This window comes from Kogia breviceps, chromosome 1 (genome assembly GCF_026419965.1).
Source record: "Kogia breviceps isolate mKogBre1 chromosome 1, mKogBre1 haplotype 1, whole genome shotgun sequence".
Classification (NCBI taxonomy): Eukaryota; Metazoa; Chordata; class Mammalia; order Artiodactyla; family Physeteridae; genus Kogia; species Kogia breviceps.
The window spans coordinates 169,980,725-169,995,412 of record NC_081310.1 but is presented as its reverse complement, the minus strand read 5'-3'; the positions used below and the strand labels follow the sequence as shown (position 1 = coordinate 169,995,412).

Sequence of the window (14,688 nt, the reverse complement as noted above, 5' to 3'; positions counted from 1 at the left end):
TATGAAATATATAGTATGGGGAATATAGTCAATAACTATGTAATATCTTTGTATAATGACATAGCATAACTATACTTATTGTGGTGATTAGTTTGAAATGTATAGAAACATTGAATCACTGTGTTGTGAAACAGGAGCTAACATACTGTTGTAGGTCAATTATACTTCAAAAGCAAACAATCTCATAGAAAAGGAGATCAGATTTGTGGTTACCAGAGGTGAGGAGTGGAGTGACGGGGAGTTGGATGAAAGCAGTCAGAAAGTACAAACTTCTAGTTAATAAAATAAGTACCGGGATTGTAATGTACAACATGATAAATATAGTTAACACTGCTCAACGTTACATATGAAAGTTGTTAAAAGAGTCAATCCTAAGAGTTCCCATCACAAGAAAAAAGTTTTTTTTCTATCTCTTTAATTTTGTGTCTATACGAGATGATGGATGCTCACTAAACTTATTGTGATAATGGCCTCAGGATGTATGTAAGCCAAATCATTATGCTGTACACCTTAAACTTTTACTGTGCTATATGTCAGTATTATCTCAATACAACTGGAAGAAAAAAATCCAACGATGACTTCCCAGTTTTCACCTTACTCCATCTGACTTATTAACTCTGTCTTTTAAACTTTTAATGGATTTTTCCACTTGGCTTCTAGGGTTCTATACTCTCTTGGTTTTCTGTCTACCTGGCTGATTGATCTTTCTCACTTCTACTTGCTCTTCCTCCTCCTCTCTCTGATGATTGAATGTTATATTACTCTAGGACTCTTTTTGTGTCCTTTCTTTTCTATTTACACGTTATTCCCTTGGTGATTTCATTTAGGCTCACGGTCTTAAATGCCAGTTACGGCCTGAATCCCAGATGTTTTATCTCCAGCTCAGTCCTCTCTTCTGAGCTCCAGACTCATATATGCAACTGCCTAATCACTATCTTGACTTGCATGGCTAATGGCATCTTAAACTTAACACATCCATAACTAAGCTCCTGATATTCCTGGTGTTAGGGCTTTGTTTTGTTTTTATGAGCTTTCCTCTAAATGAAGTCAATTGTAAAACAACTATACTCCAATAACAATTAATTTTAAAAAAAGACAATAGTTAAGAAATAAAAATTAATGAAAGAATAAGAATAAATATAAATGAAGTCAGTTGCCTTCCAACTATATTCTCATTGTTGGAGGGGCAGGAGGCAGGTAGAGAACAACCAGCTACCACTTTTTTGAGCTTTTACCATGTATTAGGCACTATGCTAAATGCTATGTATACACTGTCACATTTAGTTCTCACAACTCTTAGGTAGCTCCATTTTGGTAAGGAAGTGAGGCTCAGATAAAGTAATATGTTCATGGTTATAAAACTTAAAGTAGATAAGCTGAGATTCAAACCTGAGTTTGGTGTACTACCACTAATATTAAAGATATAGGATCATAAATACTATTCTAGGTGGTATATACCTAAGTGTCTATATGTCATATGCTCTCTTAGGCATTGGAGATACAAAGATGAATCTGGAAGCCTTTGAACTGGTGTACTTGCTTTCACTCTTGCCTCCTACAGTTTATTTTTCCCCAAAGCAGCCAGAATAATCTCTGAAAAATCAGGCCATGTCACTTCCTTGATCAGAACCACTCAATAACTTTCTGTCTTGCTCACAGTAAATCCAGAAGTCTTTATATTCTGTGTGCCATGGCCCCTGGCTACTTGTCTAACCATCTCTGACTATATCTTGTACAGCTTAACGCTCACTCCTCTCCAGCCCTCTTGTCTTTGCTGTTTTTTGAACAAGCCAAACATATTCCTACCTTAGAGTTTTGCCTTAGATCACTCCCTGGAATGCCCTGCCACAATATAGGTTGGATAGCTCATTCCATTACATCATTCACATCTCTCCTTAATATTGCCATATTAGAGAGGCCTTCCTCACTGTCCCACCTAAAATAACACCCTATCTCCCCCTACTCAGTCTTGTTTTTCTTTAATAAATATCTCCTGTCAATTATTATTATTATTATTATTATTTTTTTTTTTTACGCGGGCCTCTCACTGCCATGGCCTCTCCCGTCATGGAGCACAGGCTCCAGACACGCAGACCCAGCGGCCATGGCTCACGGGCCCAGCCGCTCCACGGTACATGGGATTCTCCCGGACCAGGGCACGAACCCACGTCCCCTGCATCGGCAGGCAGACTCTCAACCACTGCACCACCAGGGAAGCCCTCCTGTCAATTATTATAAATATATACAAATCCATCTAAAAGGACCCCCATCACTCTCTGCCCCCTTATCTACCTGTTTTTTTTATTTATAGTACATACCACTACTTCTGGACATAATATTTGCTTATTCTCTGTTTCCTCCCACTAGATTGAAAACATTGTAAGGACAGGGACATAAGTTTGTCCATTGCTGTATCTCTACATCCTAGACAAATACGTAGCCACATAGTAGGGACTAAATATAAGCCTGTAAATTTATTTGTTTGCAATGTTGGGAAGGGTAAGGAGATGGGAGACTGCTTACCTCTAATAACAGCTGCAATATCATGTGTTTGGGAAGCTTAATCATAATAAGATGGAGTAATGGTTATTCTCAGCACCTAATATATGCTAAAAGAATTCAGAAGAAGCAAAAATGCTAGACCTTGGATTTGATCCCTCTATCTCTCAGCCTTTGTTTATTTAAAACCTATTTTGTTTTTAGCATTCTATTAGGCATTGGCAAATACATAAGGATGTACATGGCCTAGTCTGGTTGCCAGAAACAGTAATAGGAAGATAAGTACTAAGCCATATGATAGTGCCTCTAAATTCCATAGAGGTAGAGAATATTTTGTGGACTGGACTATAAGGCTTTATAAAAATGGATCCTTGAGCTGGACCTTGAAATAATGGTGGGGTTTGGGTGGGTAGAAAGAATGGTTTGGGGATAACTGACTGTGGTAGTAAAGGCACAGAAATGAATATACACTTTGTAGGGAACCACTAGAGAACACCTTGCCTGGGGCAGAGAGTGGATGTTTAGGTCTTGTGAGAAATAAGACCTGTTGCGTAGGGAAAAGTAAGGCCTTGGAAACTCCAGTGCATTTGAACTTAGATTCAATGCAGTAGAAATTAGGAAGGTCTTGAAGATAGGAAGTGAAATGACTGAAACAGTGTTTTAGGAAGCATAGACAGAGTACATATTAGATTTAGGAGAAGAGATTGGAGTTAGCAAGAGGAGAAAGGATGGGACTTGCTGACAGGACAAAAATAAGGGATAATGTGCAGAGATCCCTTTAAGAGACTCATAAGACCTGGGAAACTGGAAGAATGGGGGTGCTCTGCTACTGACAAGAATGGCAAAGAAGAGGGGGCTATGGGAGAACAGGGAGGATATGGGATGCTTTGTACAGGATCTTTCCTGGTTTATTAATAACAAATCAAGAAAACAGGATTTCTTCCTGAAGTTATAGTATTAATTCCTTTCAACAAATTTGTGGAGAATGCAAGGAACTGGGTTATTGGAAATGTGATCTGATTTACTATGGTCTGTGGATCGAATCCACCCGGCTACTTGTTTTTGTAAATAAAGTTTTACTGAAACACAGTCACGCCTATTTGTTTATTGTTTATGACTGGTCTTGCTGTACTATGGCAGAGCTGAATAGCTGCAACCAAGACCATCTGGCCCACAAAGTTGAAAATATTTTCTGTCTGGGTGTTTTCAAAAAATGTTTGATGACCTTTGCTATGCAAGATTCAGATTTCCTAGTGTATTACAACCATTAAATATCATTTAGTCTAACCTTCCATGATTCACCAGTGGTGAGACTGAGGCCAAGAGGTAGTGTTTCCAAGGCCCTACCTTCATTAAGCTAATTATTAAGTCCAAGCCCAGGCTAGAACACAGATCTTCTGGCTCCCTGGCCAGCTCTCTTTACGCTGTACAACTTACTTCTAGTTGGTAAACACTGATGAGTCATGTTCTAACAGGAAACATTTTGGTGGTATTTTCATTCCATTCATAGTTATACATTTATGTATAGGTGCAACTTAAAATATTTTTATAATGATTGGGATTCATTTGTTAAATATGTCAATGCGACATTTGGCACACATCATAAAATTATTTTAAAAGGAACACTGGTACCATCATAATTAGTCTCTTATCCAGTGATGCTTTCTTTTGCAAGTGAGAGCAGAATTAAAGAAATCTTTAAAAATTTGCTTTGGGAAAGGACCAGTGAATCACTAGATGTTCATTAATTGGAGTTTAAAATCAGCACATGTTCTAAGGCAGCAAAGTTATACACAACATTTGCCATCTACTTCAGCTGAGTTCAGGAGAAGAGTCAAATTAACTTGAGTAACAGCTGGGAATAAAAGTACTTATATTTTGGCACCTGTGGGTATCACAATAATGGGTGTGTGTAATAGGAAACCTTTGCTGGGGAAGATTTAGCCAGACACGTACAATTAAGATTAATTGATGGGGTCAGCTTGAAAGCCAGAATTCAGAACCCAAAATTTAGAACTCCATGGAATCCTCAAGTTCTAGGTTGTAAATACCTTATTTAGAATTGGATGAGATGACACTTATTAATTTTACATATGAAAGGATTTTTTAAAATATATTTATTTATTCATTCATTTGGCTACACCAGGTCTTAGCTAGGGCACAGGTGATCTTTGTTGCCGCACGAGGGATCTTCATTGTGGTTTGTGGGATCCCCAGCTGCAGCGTGCCAGCTCCTAGTTGCGGTATGCGGGATCTAGTTCCCCGACCAGGGATGGATCCCAGGCCCCCTGCATTGGGAGTGTGGAGTCTTTAACCACTGACCTCCAGGGAAGTCCCTACATATGAAAGGATTTTAAGGAAAGTTACAGACTTGGCCATGGCCTAGTGTCGCAAGTGGATGTTTCCTATGTGTATATTTTTTATTACTGAAAGAGGAAATCTTTGCAAAGGTCAAGTTTCCCACATATAGTATAAAGGATAACGATGTTTTAAACATGAAGCACTTCTATTATTATGAAGAGCAAGAAATCTGTCTGCAGAGTTCTTGGCACAGATAAAGAAGTGGTTCATTTCAGTCTTGATCCCTGAATGAACTGCATCTTCAGTGTCTAATGTGGTTACAAGGCTTGCTTCTTCTCTTGATAAGGAAAGGAAAAGACAAACAGGTCCCGATTTACTCACCAGTCTAACACTGTTGGGAATTGACACAGTCACTAGGTATGTAAATGGTAAACAGAGCAAATACAGTTAAACAGGACCCATTGGGAATCCAGTTTGGGAGTAGAAGAAACAGTAAACAACAGCATAGAGATTCCAGATGTACCTTTTAATTTTTATTTTTATTTATTTATGTATTTATTTTTGGCTGCGTTGGGTCTTCGTTGCTGCGTGCAGGCTTCCTCTAGTTGTGGTGAGAGGGGGCTACTCTTCGTTGCGGTGCACGGGCTTCTCATTGCGGTGGCTTCTCTTGTTGCAGAGCAAGGGCTCTAGGCCCGCAGGCTTCAGTAGTTGTGGTTCACGGGCTTAGTTGCTCCACGACAAGCTGGATCTTCCCGGACCAGGGCTCAAACCCGTGTCCCCTGCATTGGCAGGCGGATTCTTAATGCGCCACTGGGGAAGTCGCCAGATACCTTAAATAAGAAGATTAAGATGGATCCTGAACAAGGAATAATAAAGTGTATAATTAAAATTAAAATCGATAATATTACTTTATGTATCATTATGGTCATATGGTGAATGAGATGTACTTTCAGAAAATACACTAAAGGTAGAAGCCTGTATGAAGAAGTGGAAGATTTGCCTATTTAAATATTTTATCTCCGAAAGCAGAGTTCTTTTAAATAGCTTTGAAGAGACATCTTCCTAAAACTTAGTATATATTTGGATCTCACCTCTGCTGTTACTTTCATGGGTTATGTGTGGGTATTTTTGTTGATATATGATTATATTGAAGGGGTCATCATGGGGAGTTAGTCAGACACAGTCATTTTCAAGAATTCAGTAGGACAATTCAGGCTTCTCTCAGTTACTCAGAGTCACGGGATTTAACTAGAAGCATCAATGACCATTTGTTTCTTTAGGAAACATACAAGTGACCACTCGATAGCACAGTGTTGGTCTGTAGTATTGCTGCAGTTTAAAAGAAACCTGGTTTTTAGAAGCACAACCTTTTTTCCAGGTGATGTCTGTGAACCTAACAGGGATGATTCTGTCAAAAGTAGCCCCAGGGTTACATTAAATGGAGGCTTGCTAACTGACTCCTCCCTTTTTCCTACTCAGGGATGCAAGTGAGAGAAATCTTATTATGTGGATAACTTCCACTTTGATTCCTTTTTGAAAAAAACATTTACCAGCTTGTTTTTTAAAATCCATTATTAGGAACAAATTATTTGCATTATACCCCGGAACTGATCAGGAAAATACTAGATTGAAAACCATAGTTCTACAGAAATGTAAATGTTAAAATATTCCAGTAATGGCACTGGCCAGAATACTAGTTTACCTTGATTAGCCTAAGCATGAAGATAACTTAAGAAGACAAATAAGCCATCTCTACCCACCTTCTCTTATGCCAGTTGGCTACCTGTCGTACCATTGCTGTTTAATTCGCTGATTATTATGAAAGCCTTCTAATTGCATCTGTTCTTGTCCCCAAAATCCATTCTCTGCAACAGCTGAGGTGATCTTTTTTCTTTTTTAAATAAAATTAGGCATTTTATTCTGAGATAATATTAGATTCAGATGTTATTGTAAGAAATACTACAGGCATGCCTTCCAGTCATTTAATATATATTCACTGGAGACTGTATTAGGCACTGGGAATACAGAGGCGAAAAGACACAAAGGAGAGAGCAACAGCAGACAGATTCACACAATGTGAGGCTTGGGGAAAGGTCTGTGCTGGAAATTGAGTTCCGAGTTATCAGCATTTGAAACCAGAGTGGAGGGCATTAACTTTTGCAGAACTCTGGAAATTAACTAAAGGCATACCATAATCCTAGGAAGTTTTGTTTTGTTTTGTTTTTCCCTAGGAAGTTTTATTCAAGAAAAACGCATGAATCTCAGAACAGTGAGCTTGGTGGCATTTTAACTTGCCCTACTTCTCATTTCCCTCTCCCTAGCTTCGCAGTAACCTTGAAAACCAGCAGCCTAGCAGCCACCCGAGGAAGCAGAATGGTTTTGGAACTCTGCAAAAGCCCATCCCCACAGAATTGTCACTATTTGACCTACTTGGCAACTTTCTGAAAAGCTGTGTTCTCAGGATTTGTCTTTATTTGACTCAGAGCTCACTCCACCAAAAGTTCTGTCCCAGGGCATTTATCAAAAATAATGATTGGTAATTATTTAACATGACAGTTGTCTGAGGAGGAATTACCAGTTGGGCTTAACAAAAGACTGACAAAAAAATTAAAAAGAAGAACTGGGATATAAGATATCCATAGAGGACTTTGAAAACCTCTGATATATTCCTAGTACTCTGGAAGGTAACACAAATGTATGTCTGCCAAGGAATGACCTGAGAAGGCTCTACTCCCTCACCTCTTGGTTACCTTGAGGCTTCGCACAGTAGGAAATGAAGGGCAGGTTAGAGCTGTAAACTGCCTACTGAAATATTGAAAGGATTCCCCAACACACACACACACACAGCTGCTTGGCAAAAGCAGAGAGACTTGCTTGTTCAAGGCATTTAAGCAACATATTCAGCATCTTGAATTAAGCTAACCAAGCAGAGACTGTAGTGGCCACACATGACAACGAATACAGGCTTTACAGAATTATTCCAAGAAAGTCACTAAACAAACAGTAACAATAATAAACCCCAAAGAGGTGAAAGATTCTGATTTCCAGAGTTGCCATAATGTATTATTTAAAATATCCACTTATCATTATAAAGAAATACGGTAGTCCATACACAGGGAAAAAGGCAGCCAACAGAAACTTAGGATGCCCAGGTGCTGGACTTACTAGAAAAGGAACTTTAAATCAGTTATTGCAAATACACTCAATTCGTGTTAGTTATGTTCTATATAGTCACTGCAAACACTGAATTAGCTTATACTGAATCCATTGCTCCTAGGGGAAATACAAGGTTAGGTTCCTGCAAGCCTCTGGTCACATAATTTTTGTCAACTGATCAATACATAACCTTGTTTTATGTGCGCTTCTGTTTAAAGATACCTTATTTAATTTATATTATTGATTTATTAGCATTAAACTCATAGCCAAACAGCAGTGTAACTCATGCCTGCATGAAACTTATTTAACACATGTATTTTCTCCATAAGGCACATCACAGTCTCTTGCACTTAGGAAATTAGGCAGCACTTTGTCACTACAACTAGGGGCTATTCTACACAGTGAAATCACCAATGAAAAATACAAAAACATTAAAGAGTGGCACTAAGTAGAACATGAAAAAGATACTGTTACAGTATGAGAACTGAAACAAAAAGGCAGCAGAGCAACACCTTGTTTGACCTTAGCTGGGAACATGCTCAAGAAAGAATTCAAATTTTTTGCCATTTACATATGCATGTTCATGAATGACTGTGATAGCACTGTGAGTATTGAATTTGGGGGTTAAAAATAAATTTCATCAAGTAGGCTAATTTATAAGTACAGAATCTGCAAATAATGAAGATTAACTGTATATTCAAAGAACTAAAACAACTAAAGAAAAGTATGAGAAAAATGTCTCAAGACGTAGACAATAGCAGTAAAGAAATAGAAAAAAAAAGAGCCATATAGAGACTGTGGAGTGAAAAAGTACAATAATTGAAATTAATTCACTGAAGAGGCTCAACATCAGATTTGAATTAGCAGAAGAAAGAATTAGCAAATTTAAAAGAAAAAAGTCGATTGAGATTACTCAATCTGAGGAACAAAAGAGCCCCAAAATACATGAGCTGGCAGCATTGAAGGGAGAAATAGACAATTCAAATATAATAGTTGGAGACTTTAATACTCCACTTTCAATAGTGGGTAAACCAACTAGACAACAAGGAAATGGAAGGCTTGAGCAGTACTATAAACCAACTAGACATAGGCAGACATTTATAGAATATCCAAGAGCAGCAGAATATACATTCTTCTCAAATGCACATGGAACGTTCTCCAGGATAGACATATGTTAGGCCATAAAACAAACGTTGATAAATTTAAAAGGATTGAAATCATACGAAGTAATTTTTTGGCCACAATGGAATGAAATTAGAAATCAGTAGCAGAAGGAAATATGGGAAAGTCACAGATATATGGAGATTAAACAACACCTCAAAATAAGCAATTGATCAAAGGAAAAAAACAGGAAGTTAGAAAACACATTGGGATGAATGATGAAAACACAACATATTGAAATTTATGGGATGCAACTAAAGCAGCACTTAGGGGAATTTTACAGTTGTAAAATGTCAATCTTAAAAAGAGAAGGATCTTGGGAGTTCCCTGGTGGCCTAGTGGTTAAGATTCTGGGCTTTTACTGCTGTGGCCCAGGTTCAATCCCTGGTCGGAGAACTAAGATCCCCCTGCAAGCTGCGCAGTGTGGCCAAAAAAAAAAGATCTCAAATTAATAACCATCTGCCCTAAAAGACTAGAGAGAAGAGCAAACTAAACCCAAAGCTAGCAGGAGGAAGGAGATAATAATGATTAGAGTATAAATAAATGAAATAGAGAATACAAAATCAATAGCAAAAAGTAATAAAAGTTTGTTTTTAAAGATCAACAAAATTGATAAACTTTTATTTAGTTAGACTAAACATAAAAAAAGAATACTCAAATTACTAAAATCAGGAATGAAAGAGAGGACATGACTACTGATATTACAGGAATAAAAACGATTATAAGAGCATACCATGAACAACTATACACCAAAATGTTAGATTTACTTAGATGAAATGGACAAATCTTAGAATGAAACAAACTACTGAAATTAACTCACAAAGAAATAGAAAAACTGAATATACCTATGACTAGTAAAGAGATCGAGTAGGTAATTTAAAAACTTCCCACAAAGAGAAGCCCATATCCACATGGCTTCACTGGTCAACTGTACAAAACATATACAGAAGAATTTACACCAATCCCTCGCAAAGTATTCCAGAAAGTAAAAGAGGAGAGAATCCTTCCAGACTCATGCAGTGAGGTCATTATTATCCGATAATGAAACCAGACTAAGATATCAAGAGAAAGAGGGGTACAGACCAATATCTGTAACAAATATGGATGCAAAAATCCTCAACAAAACCCAGCAAAACAAATCCAGCAATATATAAAAAGGAGTACTGTCTGCCCTCTGTATCCATGGGTTCCGCCTCCAACTGTGGACTGAAAATATTCAGGGGAAAAATTTCCAGAAAGCAAAACTTGAATTTGCCCCCTCCAACAACTATTTATATAGCATTTACATTGTATTAGGTATTATAAGTATTCTTGAAGTGATTTAAAGTATACAGAAGGATGTGCGTAGGTTATATGTAAATGCTGTGCCATAGAATAAAGAACAAAAGCTACATGTTTGTCACAAGAGACAGAAAAAGCATTTAACTAGATCCTACACCCTTTCGTGTTAAAAACACTCAGCAAACTAGGAATAAGCTGGAAACTTCCTCACCCTGATAAAGAGCATTTGTGAAAACCCACAGCTGACATAATACTTAGTGATGAAAGATTGAGTGGTTTTCCCCAAAGATCAGGGACAAAACAAGAATGTCTGCTTTTGACACTTCTATTCAATATTGTGCTGGAAGTTTTAGTCAGAGCAGTTAGGCAAGAAAATAGTTAAAAGGCATCTAGATTGGAAAGGAAGATGTATAAGTATTTCTAATTGCATATATCATGATCTTGTATATGAATGACCCTAATAAGATCAATATACAAAAATCATTTTTATTTATATACATCTAACAATGAACAGTACAAAAAATGTAATTAAGGAAACAATCCCATGTACAATAGCATCAAAAAGAATAAAATAGGCTTCCCTGGTGGCGCAGTGGTTGAGAGTCCGCCTGCCGATGCAGGGGACGCGGGTTCATGCCCCGGTCCGGGAAGATCCCACATGCCGCGGAGCGGCTGGGCCCGTGAGCCATGGCCGCTGAGCCTGCGCGTCCGGAGCCTGTGCTCAGCAACGGGAGAGGCCACAACAGTGAGAGGCCCCCGTACTGCAAAAAAAAAAAAAAAGAATAAAATATTTAGAATAAATTTTTTTAAAAGAAGTACAAGATTGGTTTGTATACTGAAGACTTTAAAACATTGTTGAAAGAAACTAAGTAAAAGAAACTAACAACATCCCACGTTGTTGGGCCAGAAGACAGTATTGTTAGGATGGCAGTACTCCCCAAATTGATCCTCAGATTCATTGCTATCTCTGTCAAAATTCTACCTCCCTCTCTTGCAGAAATTGATATGATCCTAAAATTCATGTGGAAATTCAAGGGACCCTGGATAGCCAAAACAATCTTGTAAAAAGAACAAAGTAGGAGGACTCACTTCTTTATTTCAAAGCTCACTAAAAAGTTTCAGTAATCAAGCCAGTGTTTTCCCGGCAAAAGGGTAGGCGAAAAGATCAATAGACTAAAATTGAAAGTCCAGAAATAGGACTTCCGTGGTGGTCCAGTGGTTAAGACTCTGTGCTCCCAATGCAGGGGGCATGGGTTTGATCCCTGGTCAGGGAAGTTCCACGTACTGTGTGGCGCAGCCAAAGAAAAAAAGAGAGAGAGTCCAGAAATAAGCCCTCACGCTTATAGCCAGTTGATTTTCTACATGGATGCCAAGGTCATTCAATGGGGGAAAGAATAATCTTTTCAGTAGTTGGTTCTTTAACAAATGGATATCTACTTGTAACAGAATGAAGTTTGACCCTTAATACCACACGTAGAGATTAACTCCAAATGAATCATAGACTTAAATGTAATAGCTAAAACTGTAACATGTTAGAAGAAAATATAGGAATAAATCTTTAAGACCCTGGATTAGGCAGTTGTTTCTTATATGTGACACCAAAAACACAGTTGACAAAAGGAAAAGTAAATAGGACTTCATCCAACTTTGTGTGTCAAAGTCAAGAAAGTGAAAAGTTGATCCACAGAAGGGGAGAGCGTGGGCTGTAGGCGCGTGGGTTTCAGTAGTTGTGGCTCACAGACTGTAGAGCGCAGGCTCAGTAGTGTGGCGCATGGGCTGGCTTAGTTGCTCCGCGGCATGTGGGATCATCCCGGACCAGGGCTGGAACCCGTGTCCCCTGCATTGGCAGGCGGATTCTTAACCACTGCACCACCAGGGAAGTCCTGCCAATCCCTTTTAAAACATATTTTTTAAAAAAACTTAGCTCTAATAGGTACACATAGCACATTTTTTAGAAATTGAGGTATAATTGAAATATATTAGTTTTAGGTGTGCATCATGATTCAGTACTTGTATATATTGTGAAATGATCATCACAATAAAGCTAGATAACATCTGTCACCATACATAGTTACAAAAAATTTTTTTCTTGTGATGAGAACTTTTAAGATAAACGCTCAGCAACTTTCGGATATGCAATATGGTATTATTAACTATAGTCACTGTGCTGTACTGAAACATGTTAAAAATTCTTATAATAACTATGAGGAAGGTTCTGTTATTCCCATTTTAAAGATGAGGAAACTGAGGCACTAAGTTACTGAGAAGTTACGTAACTTATCCAGGATCACATAGCTATAGCTATAGAGCTGGGAAGAGAATGTATACAGTCTGTTTCTACAATAATTGCTTTTAACCACTGCACTACACTGCTTATTATGTCATTGCATTGTCTTTTCAAAGATTAGAAAACACAGTATTAAATACGTTTCACTTTTTAAACGCGAACTTTTTACCTTTAAATTAAACTTGATTCATTTATTCCATTTATCAGCATGTATTTACTGAGTGTCTTCTATGTTCCAGACACTGTGATAAGTGGCTGAGTTTTGAACAAGATGTACATAATCCTGAACACATGGATTTTATATTCTAGCAGAGAAGGCATGCTAATAAGTTGTTCAACTAATGATTGAATTGCAGTTGTGGTAAATGCTACAAAGGAGAATTTGAGAGTAGAGTTTTTGCCAGGGATTCTAACGTGCTTTTAGCAGTTAGGGAAGGATTCAGTGAGAAAATGGCATTTGAGCTAAGCTGAGAAAGAAGCCTTTCTGTGCCTACCTGAGGGTATAACTAAAATTAGAGACTTAGAACCACCAGAGTGGTTCTGCATAGCACGCTGGAAGGAGATGAGCTAAACTCTATATGCCTCATTTGCCCTGATACACAACACTTCATTTGTCCTGAAAGTATCACTGTTTTGTATATTTGGTGCCTAGTATGATTGACATTTATAATGCTGACACAGTCATGAAATAGACTATGTTCTTCATATTCTGTTTATTAAGACAGGGAAATGATAAAATAGAGAGTGAGAAAGGGTCTTCAGAAGTCTTAATCTACTGTTTTACCACTATACAAAAAGAGCCCCGGAAAATTCTTCTGATTTGCCCAGAGGTTGGTTGTTTTTGTTATTTTTTAAGATTCCTATCAATAGTGTAAATGAAAAAGATGTGTTTCTAAAAGTGTTTTAGTTGTGTGAAAAACTCAGTTATACAAAATAGTTTTTCCTTAATTACATGAGAAGATGATATGTTGATATAGTATTTATATTTAAAACAGTTTCTCAGCTGGCCTCCTTTAGCCCTACTGGGAGTAAGGGTAAGCTTGTTATTTTTCTGTCTATAACTAGAGTGACTTGAATTAAATTGAAAAAGAAAGAAAGAAACAAAAAAACTGTGGGAGAAAAGTTGATGGTACTTCAGGTGAAAATAACCTGAAGTTATACATAATTTGATTCTTTTATATAGTAACAATGTTGATGAGTAATTTTTTTAACTGTACAAAAATGTTTTATCTGTGTTGGGACTGCAGTGGAACTTCCTCATAGCATCTATTCTCTTCTCTAATAATTTCTTATATGAAATTTTTATTCCAGAAGACTCAGCTATTAGTAGAAGAAAATTATATCTCCCTAATTCTTGCCTCATCAATTACCAAAGACAGAAAATGTTATAAAGAAGCTTCATGTTATATAACAAAGTTTACAGAAAAGTCACCATTTTCTTTTTGACTTAGTCATCTCATTTTTGATAGATTGCGAAGGTCGACTGCAAGGAGGTACTAGACATCATATGTAACCTGGAATCTGAGGGTCAGGATAACACAGCATTTGTTCTTTGTACGACTTACCTTACCCAGCAGCTCCAAACTGCAAGTGTATATTGTTCTTGGTAAGTATATTTAGTTTTTATTCCCTTTATTTGTTAGTACATAGTATATAGCATTTAGGGTTTATGTAAAATGTTGGTTTATTTCAAACTTAAAGACTAATCAGATTAAATGATGACATGAGAATTAAATCTTGCTTAAAAGCTAAACCATTTAATTAAAAATATTATTGGTTTAATCTTTTCCAGGGGAGTCCAAAAATAAAGAAAGAGTAAAAAGTCTGAGCTCCTCTTGATTATTCCATGGAGAGTTGTCTGTTAACTTCAATATATATCTTCTTCTTTGAAGATAAAATTATGGCAGTATAAACCAAATTGGTGTTAGGTTGTTTTCCTTTACATTTATTACATCTTCTGATAGTCACTTTCCCCCTCTTATTTGGAAACTCACTAATTATCT

At 37.3% G+C, this 14,688-nt stretch overlaps 1 protein-coding gene across 1 annotated transcript in view; it reads left to right on the top strand.

Annotated features, from left to right (window-relative positions):
- Positions 1–14,688, top strand: part of RLF (RLF zinc finger) — a 77,459-nt gene that overhangs the window by 47,716 nt on the left and 15,055 nt on the right. The window contains exon 6 of the mRNA XM_059043757.2: positions 14,155–14,291. Coding sequence (XP_058899740.1) covers positions 14,155–14,291 — 137 coding nt within the window. The remainder of the gene's footprint in view (positions 1–14,154; positions 14,292–14,688) is intronic.